The sequence below is a fragment of the Lathyrus oleraceus genome, chromosome 2, assembly GCF_024323335.1.
Source record: "Lathyrus oleraceus cultivar Zhongwan6 chromosome 2, CAAS_Psat_ZW6_1.0, whole genome shotgun sequence".
NCBI classification, from domain to species: Eukaryota; Viridiplantae; Streptophyta; class Magnoliopsida; order Fabales; family Fabaceae; genus Lathyrus; species Lathyrus oleraceus.
In genome coordinates this window covers 491,186,712-491,202,447 of record NC_066580.1, presented here as the reverse complement: position 1 = coordinate 491,202,447, position 15,736 = coordinate 491,186,712, and the positions used below count along the sequence as shown (strand labels likewise).

Here is a 15,736-nt window from a genome sequence, read left to right as displayed (position 1 = left end):
TAATGATGTAATCTTGGTACAATTTGTAACGTACATAATGTCTATTCTACTTTAATGTTATAGAATTCAGAGGTAAAATTTGGACAATATCCCAAATTTTCTTTTTAGGTGTGTTTGACTGGTTCTATATCAATATTGGTTCTATTATGGGTGGATCCGGATATGCATCTTTGGACACATCCAATTTTAATTGTAAAAACACAAACAGGGGCTTTTATAGATGTACATCTCCAAACACACTCTTATTTTGTAAAAAAAAAGGACATGTCTGGATATGCATATCCAAAATATGTCCTAATGAAAGGATAAGGTTTCTAAGGTCCACAATGTTCTGCAACTTGTATAAATAGAGGTTTCTTATTCTACGTCCTTTAAAAAAACCAGAATGAATACATATTCCCATCATGTATTTGTGGATTTCAATGGCGCAATCCTCCACTTCAATTTAGGGGTCTCTGAGGACATACTACCCGTCGATCTGAAATTCAAACTGAATATACTCTCACGCGATATATAGAAAATCAGAGAGTTGTCAAACTCGAGTATTGTTCACTCTCAATTGACAACAAAGGGAAGATACGTTTCACCATGCTTGAACAGAAGACATATGAAGATTTAAAAATTATGTGGAGTATATTTTACCGTTTCTCATCAAATGATTGAATTGAAGTGAATGCAACAATTGAAAGATCGACCGAAGATATATTTCCTGAATATTAAAGTTTAATACAGATATGCATCTAAAAAATTATCAAATATGTAAAATAGGGTGCTCACCAATTTGCCCTAAAATAAAGGTGCATTGGTCTTCGAACGCTAGGGATATTTGTGATTTTTTACGCTATTGAGAAAACCTTAAATGTTGAAAGGGGATTGACGTCCTAGTACTAAATTTAGTTATAGCAAAGTTCTAATCCTGAATTTTGTTGGTACATTTCGGAGTAAAAAGAAGTAGAAGAAAAGTAGTTTATTTATTTATTTATTTATAATTATGATGATGATTCGAACGAAGTGAGAGAAAAGAGTTGTCTCTTCATTTCGTCACTTGGGGTTTTCATACACTGCAATAAACTGTAAGCAAAACTCCAAAACCCTCTCTTTTATCGTAATGCTTTTTTTAATTCTTTTCACTTTCACATGTTCATCGCAATCTATGCTTACTATTCTTGCTTCAATTTTTTCTTCAATATGCATGATTTTATTTCCTCTTATTAGGGTATTTATTGATCAGAGTGATTTTAAATGAATAAATTAGAATGAAATATCGAAGAACTAAATATAGCATTGCAAGTTATGACATTATGTTTTAACAAGATTATACTACTATATTCTTGTGTATGTGATTCTATTATTTAGGTTCTTCTATCAAACTATAATTTGATGATTTTGTTTGTTATACAAATGCATGGATTTTAGTGTAGATTTAAGTTATTGGTACCATTTTTACACCAATGTACTTTGGGTTTGTGTATGTCTTCATGTATTATCATGTATGTTGTTATTAGGGTCGGTTAGGGCGCATCATTATGGAGTGGAATTGATGTTTGCTCTGGTGCAATGCTAAATGCTGTGCAGTATGTTTTCATGTTGCGGCTGTGGTGGCCGGTGTCATGACGTGCACGCAAGATGGCAAGTAGGTTGCTGCAATAGGAGATGAGATGTTGTACATAGAGGGCATCAGTTTTAGGGTTTGGCACATATGGACTTTTTTAGGATTTAACATATTGGGCTTTTTAAAAAGTCGAATGATGGGCCTAAGTATCATTAATGAAGAACTTGTTTCGCTCTTTCGGTTTCTTGATCAGTGACAACTTTTTCCTTCTTTGTTACTTGTCATAACCCTACATGTTATACCATTATCTCAGTTTCGAAATTGGCCGCTTTGCGTCACTATTTGGGATTTACAACATATGCAGAGTCTCTCTTTGAACAAGATCCTCTCGAGCTTTTGTTAGTTAGTTGGTAAAAGAAGAGAATTTGTATTCATTTCATGATTTTAATTTACTCTAAAGGGGAACAAGATCTTTCTCATATATTTTTTTGCCTTTGCTGAAAATTTTATCCAATGCATATTTATTTATCTCTCGGTGATATATTTTGCAGAACTGAAACTTGGAAGGAGTACGCAACATTTTCGCAATGAGTACTGTTGGATACAGGTCAGACGAGGAATGCTCCGTTATAGGGGATAAGGCTGAAATTGGATTTTTAGATTTTGAGGAAGAGAGATCTGTTTGCAGTTACGTTCCTGATGACGGGGCTCCGGTAGTCGTATCTGTCCCGTTTGCATTTGTGAATGGGAAGCCTCAATCAGTATTTCTTGGAGATACTGCTGTCGATCTAATAACTGTTAATAATACTACTGATGAACCAATCGACCTGTGGAGTGTTCATATTTTTGCGTCAAATCCTCCAGACTCTTTTACTCTTTCTCTCATGGAGCCTCCACGGGAAAATTCAGATTCAGAGAGCTTTTTAGAATCTTTCAGAGTGGAGGACAGGATGCTTCAGCCTCGCGAGATCTTAAATATATGGCTCTCTTGCAAGACAAAAGACATGGGCATGTACTCATCTGTAGTGTATTTTGACATTGGAGATGAGAAAATTGAAAGGGTGGTTTTCCTCTTAGTTGAAGACAAGATCTCAAAATCTCTGGCTTCTAACAGACCTTATTCAAGAGGAAGGAAGAAAGAAAAATTTGTTGTTGACTCTTTTGTTCCCGGCTCACGCCCTGCAGGTAAGGCAAATCGAAAGTACGTTAATAGGCTTCCAAGATATGACGTCCCCAAGGATATTAGACTCTTGCTTGAGGACAATCAGGTCCCTCAAGTCGTTGAAGATGGTCTTACAAGAAGGAATTATGCGTCTTATTTCAAAACACTAATCATAATGGAAGAGATACAATTAGAGGTAATCTTTTTTATTTATTTTTTAAATGAAAGAAACTAAAGTAAGATAACAAGTCTGACATATGTTTCTGTTATTGTTTGCTATTGACTTCTGCTTTCAGGATGATATGAGAACTTATGATATGGAATGTATAACTATGAGAACGAGAGGCAATAATTATTTGTCCTTGGAGGTACCTGGGCTTGCTGAGAGAAGGCCATCACTGGTGCATGGGGATTATATCTTTGCCAAGCTGGCTTATGAACAAGACCAGAACACTGCACCTGTTTATCAGGTTTGGTTCTTATTTTGTCTGCATACCACCACATTATTACTTGGCATTTCTCATTTGGATAAATCAATTCTTCAGCTTTGTTGAACTGGAACTCGGTCCTCAAACCTAGTTATCAGATGCATTCTGTAATCATGTACACGTTTCTGTATTTTTTGAAGTGTTATAAATGGAGTCTGATCTGTATTCTGTAGGTATTAAGAAGAGTGGATGTCCTTATCATGGATCTTGATCATTGACCATACAATGCCCTTTCATTGGTGTTAATGTATTTAAGAAAATTACATTAGACATGCATTGATTTGATAGCATTCCCTGAGGTTATTTATTTATAGCTTATGGATTCTACCTCTGCATTGATGGTCCTGAGGCAGCTATGACGGACTGAGCTCTTATGTGGACTTTCCATTTTAGTGGATGTAGGTTTCAAACCTTGAATAAAATTAAAGCTAGTGATTAATACATAATTGAAAAATAAAAATAAAAAAGTGGTTGCTTCATATAATAAATTTGACATGTCTGTCTCTTTTCTTCTCTTTGAGAACCTCCTAGGAGTCTCTTTTACAGAGGATATATCACCAGCAATTATCCACTTTTGATATGCCGGTTGACCATGCACTAGGCTAACCAAAGATCATTTGTTTTTAACTCCTCCGTGTTCATATTATGTAGGTCTCGCCTTTGGTTTGAGTTAATTTGCTTTGGCACTAACATTTTTCAATCTTCTAAGCTGTCTCAATTCATTTGGATATACTTCACAATGTCATTGTTAGGTATTCTTTATATGCATATAAATGGTAAATACACAATTGTAGAATCTACGAAACAGTATTTTTATTATTAGTATTGTTAAGAGTCTCACATTGGATGAGATAAGGTCTGGTAATGAGTTTATATGTGGGAGGCATTTCTCACCTTACAAGTCGGTTTTGTATGGTTGAGTTGAGTTAAGCCCAACCCAAAAATTTAGAGTATTTTTTAAGAAAGCACTAATTGCATGTATGTATGTGTAATCTTTAGAGTAGATAAATCCACCAGTGTCTGTATGTATGAAGTGCATGCTGCTATTAATTGATTTCGGGTATCTTTTATTTTTCACAAATTTACTTTCAATTAGTATAAAAATGTATTTACAGTCAGGATCATTCCCTTTATGCAAAAACTAAAATGATATTTTAATTTATACAGGGATTTATTCACCGGGTTGAAGCTGACGAGGTCTATTTGAAATTTGATCATGAATTTCACTATTACCATAGAGATGAAGATCTCTATAATGTCCACTTCACGTATAATAGGATCAATATGAGAAGGTTATATCAAGCAGTTGAGGCAGCAGAAAACTTGGGAACTGAGTTTCTTTTTCCATCTACATCCAGAAGAAGGTGCATTAAAACCACTGCTCTGGTTCCCATTTCTGGTTCTTTAAATGAGGAGCAAATGCGTTCTATCAAAATGATTCTGGGTTGCAGAAGTGCACCGCCTTATGTGATTCACGGGCCTCCAGGTACAGGAAAGACTAGGACAATAGTTGAAGCAATCCTCCAGCTCTACCAACATTATAAGAATACTCGTATTCTTGTCTGTGCCCCCTCAAACAGTGCAGCAGACCACATACTGGAGAAACTCCTTGCTGAAAAGGATATTGAATTTCGAGATAGTGAAGTATTTAGGCTCAATGCCACTACCAGGCCATATGAGGATGTAAAGTCTGAATTTCTTCGTTTCTCATTCTTTGACGAGATGATATTTAAGTGTCCCCCAGTCAGTGCCCTCAAACATTATAGGATTGTGGTATCCACATATATGAGTGCATCTCTTCTTTTTGCAGAAGATGTTTCCCGCGGTCACTTCTCTCACATTTTCTTGGACGAGGCTGGCCAAGCTTCAGAACCTGAAACCATGATCCCTATAGCCCATCTCTGCAGAAGAGACACTGTTGTTGTTCTGGCTGGAGACCCATTGCAGTTAGGCCCGGTAATATTTTCCAAGAAAGCAGATGAGTATCAATTGGGGGTTTCTTACATGGAACGATTGTTTAAATGTGAGTTATATGGCAATGGAGATGCCAATTATATTACAAAACTGGTGAAAAACTACCGATGTCACCCAGAGATTCTGTACCTCCCTTCAAAGCTGTTCTATTTTGGGGAATTGATGGCATGTAGAGATCCCACAACTTTCACGATGACTGCGGATTTTCTCCCTAATAAGGATTTCCCTGTTCTTTTCTTTGGTATCCAAGGATGCGATGAAAGAGAAGGGAATAACCCTTCATGGTTCAACCGAATCGAAGTAAGCAAGGTTGTAGAAACTGTTAAGAGGCTGATTGCTGGTGGTAAAATAACTGAAGAAGACATAGGCATTATAACACCATATAGGCAACAAGTATCGAAAATAAGACAGACGCTTGAAAATCTAGAAATGCCTGATGTCAAAGTTGGCAGTGTTGAGCAGTTTCAAGGACAAGAAAAAGATGTTATCATTGTATCAACTGTTCGATCAACCATCAAACACAATGAGTTTGACAGAGTCCACTGTCTTGGGTTTTTGAGCAACCATAGAAGGTTTAATGTGGCTATAACTCGTGCTATTTCATTGCTGGTTATAATTGGAAACCCCCATATTATATGCAAGGTACTGCCTTTTGTTTAACAAACCATGACTCAATTTTATCAACTTTTTAGTGTGAATAAATCATTTTTATATACCCTTTCATTGATTGCATTGCCCGTAAGTCAAAGGTACCTCTAAAGCAATACTTGTTTAATTTCCATTATTCATTTCCATTTCGGATGCTTACCAATGTGCTATACCGCTTTCTACATTAACTAGTTAGTTAGTTTGTTTAGTTTTATAATTAAGGTTAGAAAAGATGTAAAGAAGTTTGTTACTAAACAAAGACAGGTTCCAATTATGATTGTTTACTAGACTAGACCATGTTGTTTATGAAATCATTCTTCACTTGTCATTTTTGGCAGGACCATCATTGGAGCCAAATGCTGTGGCACTGTGTGGACAATTCATCCTATCTGGGTTGTGCTCTTCCAGAAAGGATAGAACATTTTGACGAGGATGTTGGAGAGAACTCTGGCTTTGGTTTAAATGAAGATAACACATGGCCCTCAAACAATGTAGAATTTGGTCAAGATTCCTTCCAGTCAGAGCTCCCTAAACCTGTCACCAATGAAGCTGAATGGTCTGATGGGTGGAATTCTAACAATGTAGAATCCGGTCAAGCTGAATGGTCTGATGGCTGGAACAAATTGCCCCCTAACAATGTAGAATCTGGTCATGGTGGATGCTCTAATGGCTGGAACACACCCAACAATGTAGAATCTGGTCAAGATTCCTTCCCAGAGCTCCCTAAGCCTGTCACGGATGAGGCTGAATGGTCTGATGGCTGGAAGTAGTCCAGCACCAAGTACTTGGACTCTGAGATTCACATTTATACTATCTTTTTTGGGCAATTAGTTTATGTCGATTTTTAACATCATTTGAGTTTTGCAATTAGAATGATGTGGGAAAAAAGACTGCCGCGAACTTTATTATGACGGCGATTAGAGAATAAGGAAAGTTATAATTATTTTATATTTTTCACAATGATCTGGTACTGACATTGAATCTGGAAGAATTGATTATTTAGATGATGTTAAACTCCTGACTTGGTTATTTGTTTGGCAACTACAAGTTTTCTGGAAACTATCTATAACTTATATGGAATTATTGCAAGGAACAAATGGCGCATGCAACTCTTACCATGCAATTTGGAATAAACAATGGCCCATTACTATACTCAAAGGGGGTAGGTCTGTAATGTAATGGTCATTCTCAGTTGAAATAAAATCAATGTGAGGTGAAACAAAAACTTGAGCTTCAACTATATATTCCATGAATATACAGGATGATGGTAATGAAAACTAGTAAGTACTAGTAATTGAGAAATATTGAGCATTAAAAGTAAAGCATGTTGAGGTTAAAGAGTGGAAGTATAACAAGTAGCAAAAACTTGCAGTAGTATCCACCATCAATGAGTGTTGAAGTAGAACCATTCGACGTTGGAAAGTACAATGTTGTCCCTGGTCCCTTGCCATTGTGAGGTACCGTTTTCCCTCCTGAAGCACTGGACACTGACCCTGTTTAACCACACACATTATTTCACTGTCAATTTTAATGTAAATAATTGAAGGGTTTTGAACTTTCTACGAAGAGTTCATCCAAATAATATTTATAACAACTTAAAAACTATGCATCAAAAAATATAATTAAGACATGTTATCATTCTAAATATTTTTAAATAACTAAAAATAAAACTAGTGTAATTTTTTATTATAAAATGTTAGTACTTACACAAATTTACAAATAGTTAGCTTTAATTACAAAAATATGATACTCTTATTCGTTTAATTTACATAAGTTCCTTCATAAGTAATTAATGATAATTATGATAATTTTGAACAAAACAAAAACTGAGAGTAGAAAATAAAGAAAACACCTGTTACTGAAGAATTGTTGGGATTCCTTAAAATATCAGCGCTACTGAGAGGAGGCAGAGTCGGTGATTCTGTAATCATGTGAATCAAACAAGAATTAAATTTCGATCAATCAATTTTTTGTAGTTAAATTCCAAAGATTTATTGAAAAGAAAAAGAAAGAATGAAGAACGAACCTCCGCAAAGATAGTTGAGAGAAGAGATGGTTGGTGGAGGCGAAAGACAGAGGGAGGAGAGTGAAAGAAGCCTTGTGGAGTTCATAGGGAAGCCGAGGATGTGATTGTCACGGAGGAGATAGCAGAAACAGAGGGAGTTAGGTGCGAACGACGATGAGAAAGCGCCACAGCATTTGCTTGAAGCTGTCTCCGATAGGTTGTTTGGAGGAGACGAAACGTAAGAAAGACACGGAGAGAATAGAATTAGCTGATCGGTGCATCCTCCTCTGGATGAAGGTGGCGGTGGCTGTGGCGGCACCGCTTCTGTAACTGCAAAGATACTCATACTGAGCACGAGGCGGAGGAGGAGGAAGAAGGCGTTTCCCATGCCGGAAGCAGTTACGAAACAGAACGATCAAACAGTAACGAGATTTGGCGGGAGAAAAACTAACTGATTCAAGTGAATTCTCAGAATTACCCTTCTATCTCTATGAAGGTTATGACTAGTAAAGTAGTAAGTACTTAACTAACTCTAGTAGTTGATAAATATCGCGTCTAATTAATTGTTTTTTTAATGTGTGCATTAGTTATTATTTTTCAAACACTGACCAAATATTAGAAATTGGTTAACAATTCTTTGACTGAAAAAGTAAAAAACATTTAATTAATATTCAATGAACACATATTACATAAAAATACAAATCCACCCTCAATGTGGGTTCACACATATTGCAACAAACTATTGATCTCTTACATGAATATCTAGGTAGGATGTCAAAAACAGCAACCTAGTAGTGTTTAGAAACAGTAAGTCCAAGTACAATGACCATAGCAGATGATAGGAGTGTGTGAGATAATGATCCAGCAGAGGATGGAGTGAGATTGGAGCGGCCGCTTCCGGGTGTTGCGGATGGGATATCGGGATTCACTGGCGAAGATGATGGAGTGGTTGCTTCAGGCTGTGGTGGCAGAGAAGGTGTAATTGGTGAGGGGAGTACAGAAGAACCTGTTCAAACAAAACAAGGTGACATTAGACATTAGTACTCAAACTATCTTTATGTATGCAAGATTGAAAATTTTGTCAAAACATAAACATGGTTTGAAATTGCAGTTCAAACTGCGGTTTGCAGCAGCAATTGCAGCCACAATGTAAAAGTTATTTGCCGCCAAGTCTTTGCCAAAAATCGCGACACGACAACAACCGGAACAACCATTATGTACCTTGAGGACTAAGAGATGGAGCAGCTGGAGTAGATGCTGGGGAAAGAGATGGGCCAAAAGACGCTGGTCCTGTCAAAGTCACTCATAAGATTTAGTAAAACTGAAACAGGAATGTAAATTTTAGGCATACTAGAGTATCGCGACGCAGTTTACCTGGAGCAGGAAGTGGTGAACCTGAGGCTGCAGAAAATAACACATGTTGTGTTAATAACGTAAAATTACTATAAACTTTAATTTTTGTTCCATAAAAAAGAAAGAATGAAGATTGAGGAAACAGTACTTTTGCATTGAAGTGGAACACCGGGCAAGTTACAAGCACGGGGAAGAGAGATAGCTAAGGTTCTGTTGATTGGTAGTTGAAAAGGAACATTGGCAGTGACAAGAAGACATAGACAGTCCTTGCTTCCACTTGTGAGGGACTTGATGGAATTGCAGCAATCAGCAGTGGGTGAGGTTCCGTTGCCACTGCTATTTGTGAGGAAGCTCATGCAAGGGCTCATGGAACTAGTTACCATTGATATGTTACACGGCGTTGTGATCTGGGCATAGGCCGGTGCAGCCATGACAGTAACCACGGCTAATACCAAAGTTAGGCGGTAGAGAGACCGAAAATGCTCCATGTAGAATTATGTTAGGAATTTGAATAGTTAAGAGATTTTAATGTGTTCAAGAGTAAAGAAGAAAATGAGTTTGTGAGTTTGATGGTTGGGAATGAGGAATACAACGAGGGAATGGAATTTTATAGATGAGAACTTGTGGAGGGAGCACAATAGGTGGCTCCAAAGTTGGTTTATAAGCTCAACTACTTTAACTAACCTACCAGATATGAAGATTTTGAAGAATGTAACGTTGGCATTTTGATAGGCTTGTGATCCTTATAGAGCTCCCATTTTAACTGAGCAAATTATGGTCCTTTTTTTGTTGTCACAAAATTATTGGCTTATTTGGTCATTAACCAGTTGGTAATTGTCAAGTCAAATCATTCTTTATTAGGTCAGTTGCTATGGTGGATAACCAAATCCTAGTAGCAATTTTCAATTCATTAAACTTTACCAAGTTATCACATACAACTTCTATTAGATTTTCCTTATACCCCAATTAGAGGGTTTATTTTATTTTAATAGAAGTATTGATATTTAAAGCTTTTAATCAAATTGATCTTATCTCTAAATTTAACTAGTAATTTTTTAAGGTGGATTAAAAAATATAGACCTCAACATTAAACTTAAACTTGTAGACAAACATTCACACTTAATCGATTCAATTTAATCCAAAATCTTTAATCCAAAATCAATGCATCTGATACAACCACCCAAAAAGAGAACTTATCCTAAAATAAAAGATGCAACGAGTCCGAAAAAAACATATTTATTTTAAATAAGTAAATTTAAAGGATACGTTACTCTTGCTTTTCATTTCAATTGACTAGAACATAATGTTTGAAAACATTATGAAAATTTCCTTGTATATATTGGTTGAACTAAATATAGAAAAAGTTTTTGCTTATCGCTTAGAGAGAATTTAGTCAGGAAAAAAAAACTTAAAAGGAATTTTTTTTAGTGGTTAAAGGTCTTGGAAATTCACCTAGCTAAATACTACAATAGAAGTACCAATTAACATGTTTTTTTTAATCAGAAAAGAGAAGATAAATCATAAAACAATAAACACAATTTTTATTTACGCAATTCAACCGAATGTGTCTATGCTTCCCACTATAGAACAATGCCTATCAAGTCATGTTTTCAAAGTCTTCTAAGTTGAACATGATAAAGCTATCATCATAAACAGATAATAGAGGTCACTTAACCTCAGATGCCAAAAGTTGGTAACCTGTTTAACCGACTTCTCTTTGGAATTTTCCACTCAAGCTTATATATTAGTATTATTTGTACTCCTACAAGGGCCCCATAATACAGGTTTGAATATCTTATCATAAAAATATTGCCACACAACACCAAATAGATCCTGTTAGATAGTAGGAGGAGTTGTTCACCCACATCAACTTACTATTGTCAGCTTCTTCCCTCCTTGCTCTATAAAATCTTAAACCCTGTTCTTCCAAAACCATCATTGTCTTCAAGTATTACAAAGGTCTTTAACAAATATTAAAAGAATATACAAAGGTTTCCAACACATTTGCATAAAACAATTCCAATGGCACACAGCAAAATGAACATGGGTCTGGTTTTAGTCGTAATGGCAATGCTCTGCACAGGAGCTGCAGCACAATCGAGTTGTACAAATGTGTTAGTCAGCCTGTCACCTTGTCTTAACTATATCACAGGGAATTCCTCAACCCCGTCTTCAGGATGCTGCTCAAACCTTGCTAGTGTTGTGAGTTCATCACCACTATGCCTGTGTCAGGTTCTCGGCGGGGGTGGATCATCACTGGGAATCAACATCAATCAAACTCAGGCTCTGGCCTTGCCTGGTGCTTGCAAGGTGAAAACCCCACCCACCAGTCAGTGCAAAACTACTACTGGTAAGAGAACAAAATTTCTTTGAAATATGTGTATCCAACCCTTTGTCTGCAAATATCCACCATTATAATAGAGAAAACTAGAAACTACTACTATAAGGAAACCTATATACTCACAAAGATAAGCATGCCCCCTTTTCTAAACTATATCTTTCTGCTAACTTCCAATATTTGTTTTTGTCAACAGCTGTTTCCCCAGCAATCTCACCAGCAGGAACAGAAGCAGAGTCTCCAAATTCAGTTCCATCAGGTACTAATATGCTGAGGAAGTATTGAGTTATACAAATTGACACTCATCCGTGTTAACCATTTAAGTTGATTTTTTTACCTGCAGGAACCGGATCCAAATCCACTCCCTCACCCGGTGATGGATCATCCAGTGGAAATTCAATCAAGCTGTCAATTCCTCTGTTACTTATTTTGGCAGCAGCAACATATGCTTCAGTTTTCTGAACATATTGATTCTTCAATCAGCTGGCTACCCATTTGAAATGCTATTTTTTTTTTGCTTGTTATTACCGATTGTTGTTGTGTAATCATTTATATTATCAAGGTCCCTTGTGCTGAAGGGTTCAGTCTATTCATTTTGTAACCTCTATTGGGTTGCATCATTTTGTATTATGAGAAGGCTTTATTCTCTCCTTTATCAATAAAACACGGATTGAAATTTGTTGTGTCATCATGTTCTTCAAAAGCAAAAAATAAAATAAAATCAATGCAGTTGTGTGGTACTTTGCAGCACTATGAAAGGCAGTAATGAGTCAATTAGCACTTGAAACTGATTAATGTAACTGAATTCATTTAACACATCATGAATAACAACACCTGCCAATTAGCACTTATCAAAATAAAGATTAAGAAACGGGAAGACTGTCTCAAAAACCACTTATCAGGAGATATATGTCTAGTTTTTCCATTCCTATTAGAAAGTTGGGATTCACAGGAAGCATGCTAGAATATCTTGAAGTTGCTTCACTTAACAGTCTGTTTACCAAATGAATATCATATTGCAGTAGCAGAAGCAGGGCAAAAAGTAACTAAATCTAAACGTAATCTCCGGTCATCACCATGAATTTGTCATGATAAACGGGTAAGGACACCGGGCTTCCACCCAGTATCAACAAAGCCATTGGACCAGAATGTTCTAGTACTAAACTATCTTCTTAGACGTGGATGGGAATGAAAGAATCTTTAAATTCTGCTAACCATAGAAGAGGTGCGAGAACCCACATAAAATCTTATTTACACAATAATGATTAAGCCTCCCAAGAGTTGCCCATGACGAACTCAAGCCAAAGTAACAGGTCTTACATTCAAGTAATTGCTCATCAAGGTTGCATTTGACCTTCCATAAAACACAGGCTTTGATTATGAGAACCCAATGCAGTGGCAACAGCAAGCTAAAACAGGGAATAAATTAGTGCATCTACTGCAGTAAAAAAGGGAGAGAAAAAAGTAGGGCATCACAACTGCATAAATGAGGAAATACAAAATGTACAGCCAGATATGGATATCTCTCAAACCGCATCTGATTAAGACAGGAAAAGAAAAACGACCGAGATGAAAGTAGCAGAGACACAAATAACAAAACAAATGCTTTTGAAGAAAACATAGTAAAACTCATTCAAAAGAGTCTACATCCTACAATTACTGATGAAGAAAATAAGTCTAAGTAAAGCTAAAGGTTCCAAATGTTGCATGAAAACTAATATGATTGGACAAGAACTTTGGTAGTATAAATTTGGAGACACATAGCAAAACTAAGAGTTTGTTACAATTAAAAATATTCCATTGATTAGATGTTGCAATAGCATATTAATCTTTTGCACACAAAAAAGTGTAAACAGTATGATATTAGAAGTTGGGAATATTTATCTCATCATCCCTCACACATCATAAGACAACAAAAATTCTAATAATTGGATACAAGGAGCTCAAAATCAAAATTACATACATTGATCTCTAATTATGGGTACAAATCAAGAATGTGATCGCGAGCGCACAAATTCTTCTAGTCTGTCCCACACCTCCAATGCCGCAGCCCTGTCTTGATGCCGCTTGTTCTTACTAATCTGTCATCAAGTTAGAAAAGCATAGTTAGAGTGCAATGCAAGTTAAAAGCTGGAGAGAAAAAAACATGAAGACACCATAACAGTAGTTTGAACAAGTGACCCACCGAGATAATCTTCACATTCCACTGCTTAACAGTCTTTGCCGACTCTATACTATCATCTTCAAACCGCATAAAAAATCCAGTAACTGCAATAATTTGAAAGGGGTTAGTACATTACAAAGAGCTAAGAAAATTGCAATTTTAAATGAAATGAAATGGAAAAATAACCTACTTTTATTGAAAATTTCGACATGATCCTTATAAGGCCAGTCTTTGAACTGCCAATCCTTTCCCAAGACAAAAACTGCGACAACACGGTCCCAATCCTCGGGTTTAAGTGCAGAAGGCTTATCCCTAACTTCATAAGCAGTCACAGCTCTATCCCTACTAAGCTTCTTCTGAACAGTAACACAATCAGGTCTTGCACCTTTCATCTGCTTCACCTTAACATCAGTAGGTATATAAACCCCATCTTCCAAAAACTCCTTCACATTATAGATAGTAATGAGTGTCTGAAAAGCACTAGGAACCAAAATAATTGGAACACCTTCCCCAATTTTGAGATGCATTTTAGGTTTAGGAGTTTGATCATAACCCAACTCATCACCAAAATCATCAGAACTACCCATTAACCTGCTCTTAGCAACAAGGCCGTCTTTCCTCTGGTGAGACTCCATTCTCTGGCGCTCTTCTTCGCGCTTGGTGGCAGCAACGAGAACACTGTAGAAGTCGCGATTCTTACATTCGAGGAGAGATTGGCGGTCCTTGAGAGGCTTCTCTGCGGTTCTGATCATGGAGATGAAATCCAATTGAGGCTCTTGAGCTTGAAAAACGACGTCATCTGAATTGGGAAGTAGAGACGGTTGTTGCTGATTTAGGGAAGGATCTTCAGCAATTGAAGGCTCTTCGGGGAGATATTCGATGGAATCGGTGGTGGGGATAATTCCTTGAAGGTAGTTAAGGATTGGTTTCCGATCAGGGAGGGATACGGAGGGGATGCCGAGAGCTAGAGTGTTTTGAAAATACTCGGTGTGTTTGAGGTGGTGGTTTCTGATGTAGTGAACTAGGGTTTCAAGTGTGTAACGGTTACCTTTGGTGGAGCGGTAAGCGGTTTCGAGAGAGGAAGGGAAGGTGTATTCGTCGCCGAAACGGAAGTCGGTGTCGTGACGGAGAATCTTCTCCAATTCACCTCTCATCGTGAAATCTCGAAGAACTGTCAGTGGATCCATTCTCATTCTCATCGGATTCATACTGTTGCTCTGCCGTGCGCCACCACACGCCCCCTACTTAAACTCTTCTAATCAATGACTTCATATTATATATATATTGAATTTGTATTATTAAATAATTAAGGCTAATGCTATCATGTGTCTTAAAAGTATAAATTAATAATATATTTATAGAAATATTCTTTTAGAATACGTGTATTTGATTTTTTGAAACTTAAAATTTAATTTATTTTTATATAAATATTTAAAAGTAATACCCTTAACTTATGCCTAAGAGATAAGTTAGCGAGACTTAATAATTAATTAAAATCCTTTATTGATTTTAGATTGTTTTTCTGAAAATGTTTGACTTTGAGAAAAATAGTTCTCATTAATCAATTACTTCAAAATAAAAATTAATATAATTATAATATATTAGTTATAAAATTATAAAAAAGATGAATATTTATTATAAAAAATAAAATTAATTATCTTCTTCATATTATCAACATAAAAATGAATAATAATTATAATAAATTAATTATTATTTTTTATATTTAAAACTTTAACCTTCTTTTAGTTAAAAAGAGTCATTAAAGAAGTCTTTTTTTCACTAATCATTAAAGAAGTCTTACATCCAACTATATATATATATATATATATATATATATATATATATATATATATATATATATATATATATATATATATATATATATATATATATATATATATATATATGGATTTAATAGTGATGCTTTCACATTGTAAAAAAGTTTTACACTATCATCCAATAAAAATATATTATTTTATCATATCATACATGTAGTTTAAAGTTTTCAATCTGATTTAGCGAGATGTCGATCGTCATTGATTGATAGTATAA

General features: G+C 35.8%; 5 protein-coding genes and 1 long non-coding RNA gene across 8 annotated transcripts; 3 read left to right on the top strand and 3 right to left on the bottom strand.

Moving 5' to 3' along the window:
• The first annotated feature begins 752 nt into the window (after nucleotides 1-752).
• LOC127120922 (probable RNA helicase SDE3) lies at nucleotides 753-6,865 on the top strand. 3 transcript variants are annotated; one of them, XM_051051532.1, is made up of 6 exons: nucleotides 816-1,073; nucleotides 1,576-1,962; nucleotides 2,104-2,910; nucleotides 3,011-3,184; nucleotides 4,370-5,818; nucleotides 6,163-6,865. In XM_051051532.1, the coding sequence occupies exons 3-6, from the start codon at nucleotides 2,140-2,142 to the stop codon at nucleotides 6,592-6,594; spliced, it is 2,826 nt and encodes a 941-aa protein (XP_050907489.1). In that variant the 5' UTR covers nucleotides 816-1,073; nucleotides 1,576-1,962; nucleotides 2,104-2,139; the 3' UTR covers nucleotides 6,595-6,865. The 3 variants fall into 3 exon arrangements, with proteins under 3 accessions (XP_050907488.1, XP_050907489.1, XP_050907487.1); XM_051051530.1 differs by having other exon boundaries at nucleotides 1,506-1,962; XM_051051531.1 differs by lacking the exon at nucleotides 1,576-1,962 and having other exon boundaries at nucleotides 753-1,073.
• A 124-nt stretch (nucleotides 6,866-6,989) lies between these two features.
• Nucleotides 6,990-8,339, bottom strand: LOC127120924 (non-specific lipid transfer protein GPI-anchored 25). The gene is made up of 3 exons (XM_051051536.1): nucleotides 7,851-8,339; nucleotides 7,677-7,745; nucleotides 6,990-7,317 (listed from the first exon to the last, which is right to left on the bottom strand). Exons 1-3 carry the CDS (start codon nucleotides 8,215-8,217, stop codon nucleotides 7,136-7,138), a joined length of 618 nt encoding a protein of 205 aa, XP_050907493.1. The 5' UTR covers nucleotides 8,218-8,339; the 3' UTR covers nucleotides 6,990-7,135.
• On the top strand, nucleotides 8,201-9,400 carry LOC127120925 (uncharacterized). Its single transcript, XR_007803276.1, has 3 exons — nucleotides 8,201-8,343; nucleotides 8,596-8,853; nucleotides 8,941-9,400. It is a non-coding gene; the product is annotated as an uncharacterized LOC127120925 (long non-coding RNA).
• LOC127120923 (non-specific lipid transfer protein GPI-anchored 20) lies at nucleotides 8,474-10,215 on the bottom strand. Its single transcript, XM_051051535.1, has 4 exons — nucleotides 9,331-10,215; nucleotides 9,204-9,230; nucleotides 9,051-9,119; nucleotides 8,474-8,835 (listed from the first exon to the last, which is right to left on the bottom strand). The coding sequence occupies exons 1-4, from the start codon at nucleotides 9,668-9,670 to the stop codon at nucleotides 8,618-8,620; spliced, it is 654 nt and encodes a 217-aa protein (XP_050907492.1). The 5' UTR covers nucleotides 9,671-10,215; the 3' UTR covers nucleotides 8,474-8,617.
• A 686-nt stretch (nucleotides 10,216-10,901) lies between these two features.
• Nucleotides 10,902-12,208, top strand: LOC127120921 (non-specific lipid transfer protein GPI-anchored 5). The gene is made up of 3 exons (XM_051051529.1): nucleotides 10,902-11,532; nucleotides 11,717-11,779; nucleotides 11,864-12,208. Exons 1-3 carry the CDS (start codon nucleotides 11,205-11,207, stop codon nucleotides 11,980-11,982), a joined length of 510 nt encoding a protein of 169 aa, XP_050907486.1. The 5' UTR covers nucleotides 10,902-11,204; the 3' UTR covers nucleotides 11,983-12,208.
• A 78-nt stretch (nucleotides 12,209-12,286) lies between these two features.
• On the bottom strand, nucleotides 12,287-14,953 carry LOC127120919 (protein CDC73 homolog). Its single transcript, XM_051051528.1, has 4 exons — nucleotides 13,875-14,953; nucleotides 13,706-13,788; nucleotides 13,484-13,601; nucleotides 12,287-12,929 (listed from the first exon to the last, which is right to left on the bottom strand). The coding sequence occupies exons 1-3, from the start codon at nucleotides 14,890-14,892 to the stop codon at nucleotides 13,509-13,511; spliced, it is 1,194 nt and encodes a 397-aa protein (XP_050907485.1). The 5' UTR covers nucleotides 14,893-14,953; the 3' UTR covers nucleotides 12,287-12,929; nucleotides 13,484-13,508.
• Nucleotides 14,954-15,736: the final 783 nt, after the last annotated feature.

Coding starts and splice junctions, on each gene's coding strand:
- LOC127120922 (XM_051051531.1), top strand. CDS start 2,140: ATGAGTACTGTTGGATACAGGTCAGACGAGGAATGCTCCGTTATAGGG. Junction 2,911..3,010: donor TGGAAGAGATACAATTAGAG/GTAATCTTTTTT, acceptor TTCTGCTTTCAG/GATGATATGAGAACTTATGA. Junction 5,819..6,162: donor ACCCCCATATTATATGCAAG/GTACTGCCTTTT, acceptor CATTTTTGGCAG/GACCATCATTGGAGCCAAAT.
- LOC127120924 (XM_051051536.1), bottom strand. CDS start 8,217: ATGGGAAACGCCTTCTTCCTCCTCCTCCGCCTCGTGCTCAGTATGAGT. Junction 7,746..7,850: donor TCTCAACTATCTTTGCGGAG/GTTCGTTCTTCA, acceptor ACATGATTACAG/AATCACCGACTCTGCCTCCT. Junction 7,318..7,676: donor CAACAATTCTTCAGTAACAG/GTGTTTTCTTTA, acceptor GTGGTTAAACAG/GGTCAGTGTCCAGTGCTTCA.
- LOC127120923 (XM_051051535.1), bottom strand. CDS start 9,670: ATGGAGCATTTTCGGTCTCTCTACCGCCTAACTTTGGTATTAGCCGTG. Junction 9,120..9,203: donor TTCACCACTTCCTGCTCCAG/GTAAACTGCGTC, acceptor TGACTTTGACAG/GACCAGCGTCTTTTGGCCCA. Junction 8,836..9,050: donor TCCATCTCTTAGTCCTCAAG/GTACATAATGGT, acceptor TTGTTTGAACAG/GTTCTTCTGTACTCCCCTCA.
- LOC127120921 (XM_051051529.1), top strand. CDS start 11,205: ATGGCACACAGCAAAATGAACATGGGTCTGGTTTTAGTCGTAATGGCA. Junction 11,533..11,716: donor TCAGTGCAAAACTACTACTG/GTAAGAGAACAA, acceptor TTTTGTCAACAG/CTGTTTCCCCAGCAATCTCA. Junction 11,780..11,863: donor TCCAAATTCAGTTCCATCAG/GTACTAATATGC, acceptor TTTTACCTGCAG/GAACCGGATCCAAATCCACT.
- LOC127120919 (XM_051051528.1), bottom strand. CDS start 14,892: ATGAATCCGATGAGAATGAGAATGGATCCACTGACAGTTCTTCGAGAT. Junction 13,789..13,874: donor TGTCGAAATTTTCAATAAAA/GTAGGTTATTTT, acceptor AAATTATTGCAG/TTACTGGATTTTTTATGCGG. Junction 13,602..13,705: donor GGAATGTGAAGATTATCTCG/GTGGGTCACTTG, acceptor ACTTGATGACAG/ATTAGTAAGAACAAGCGGCA.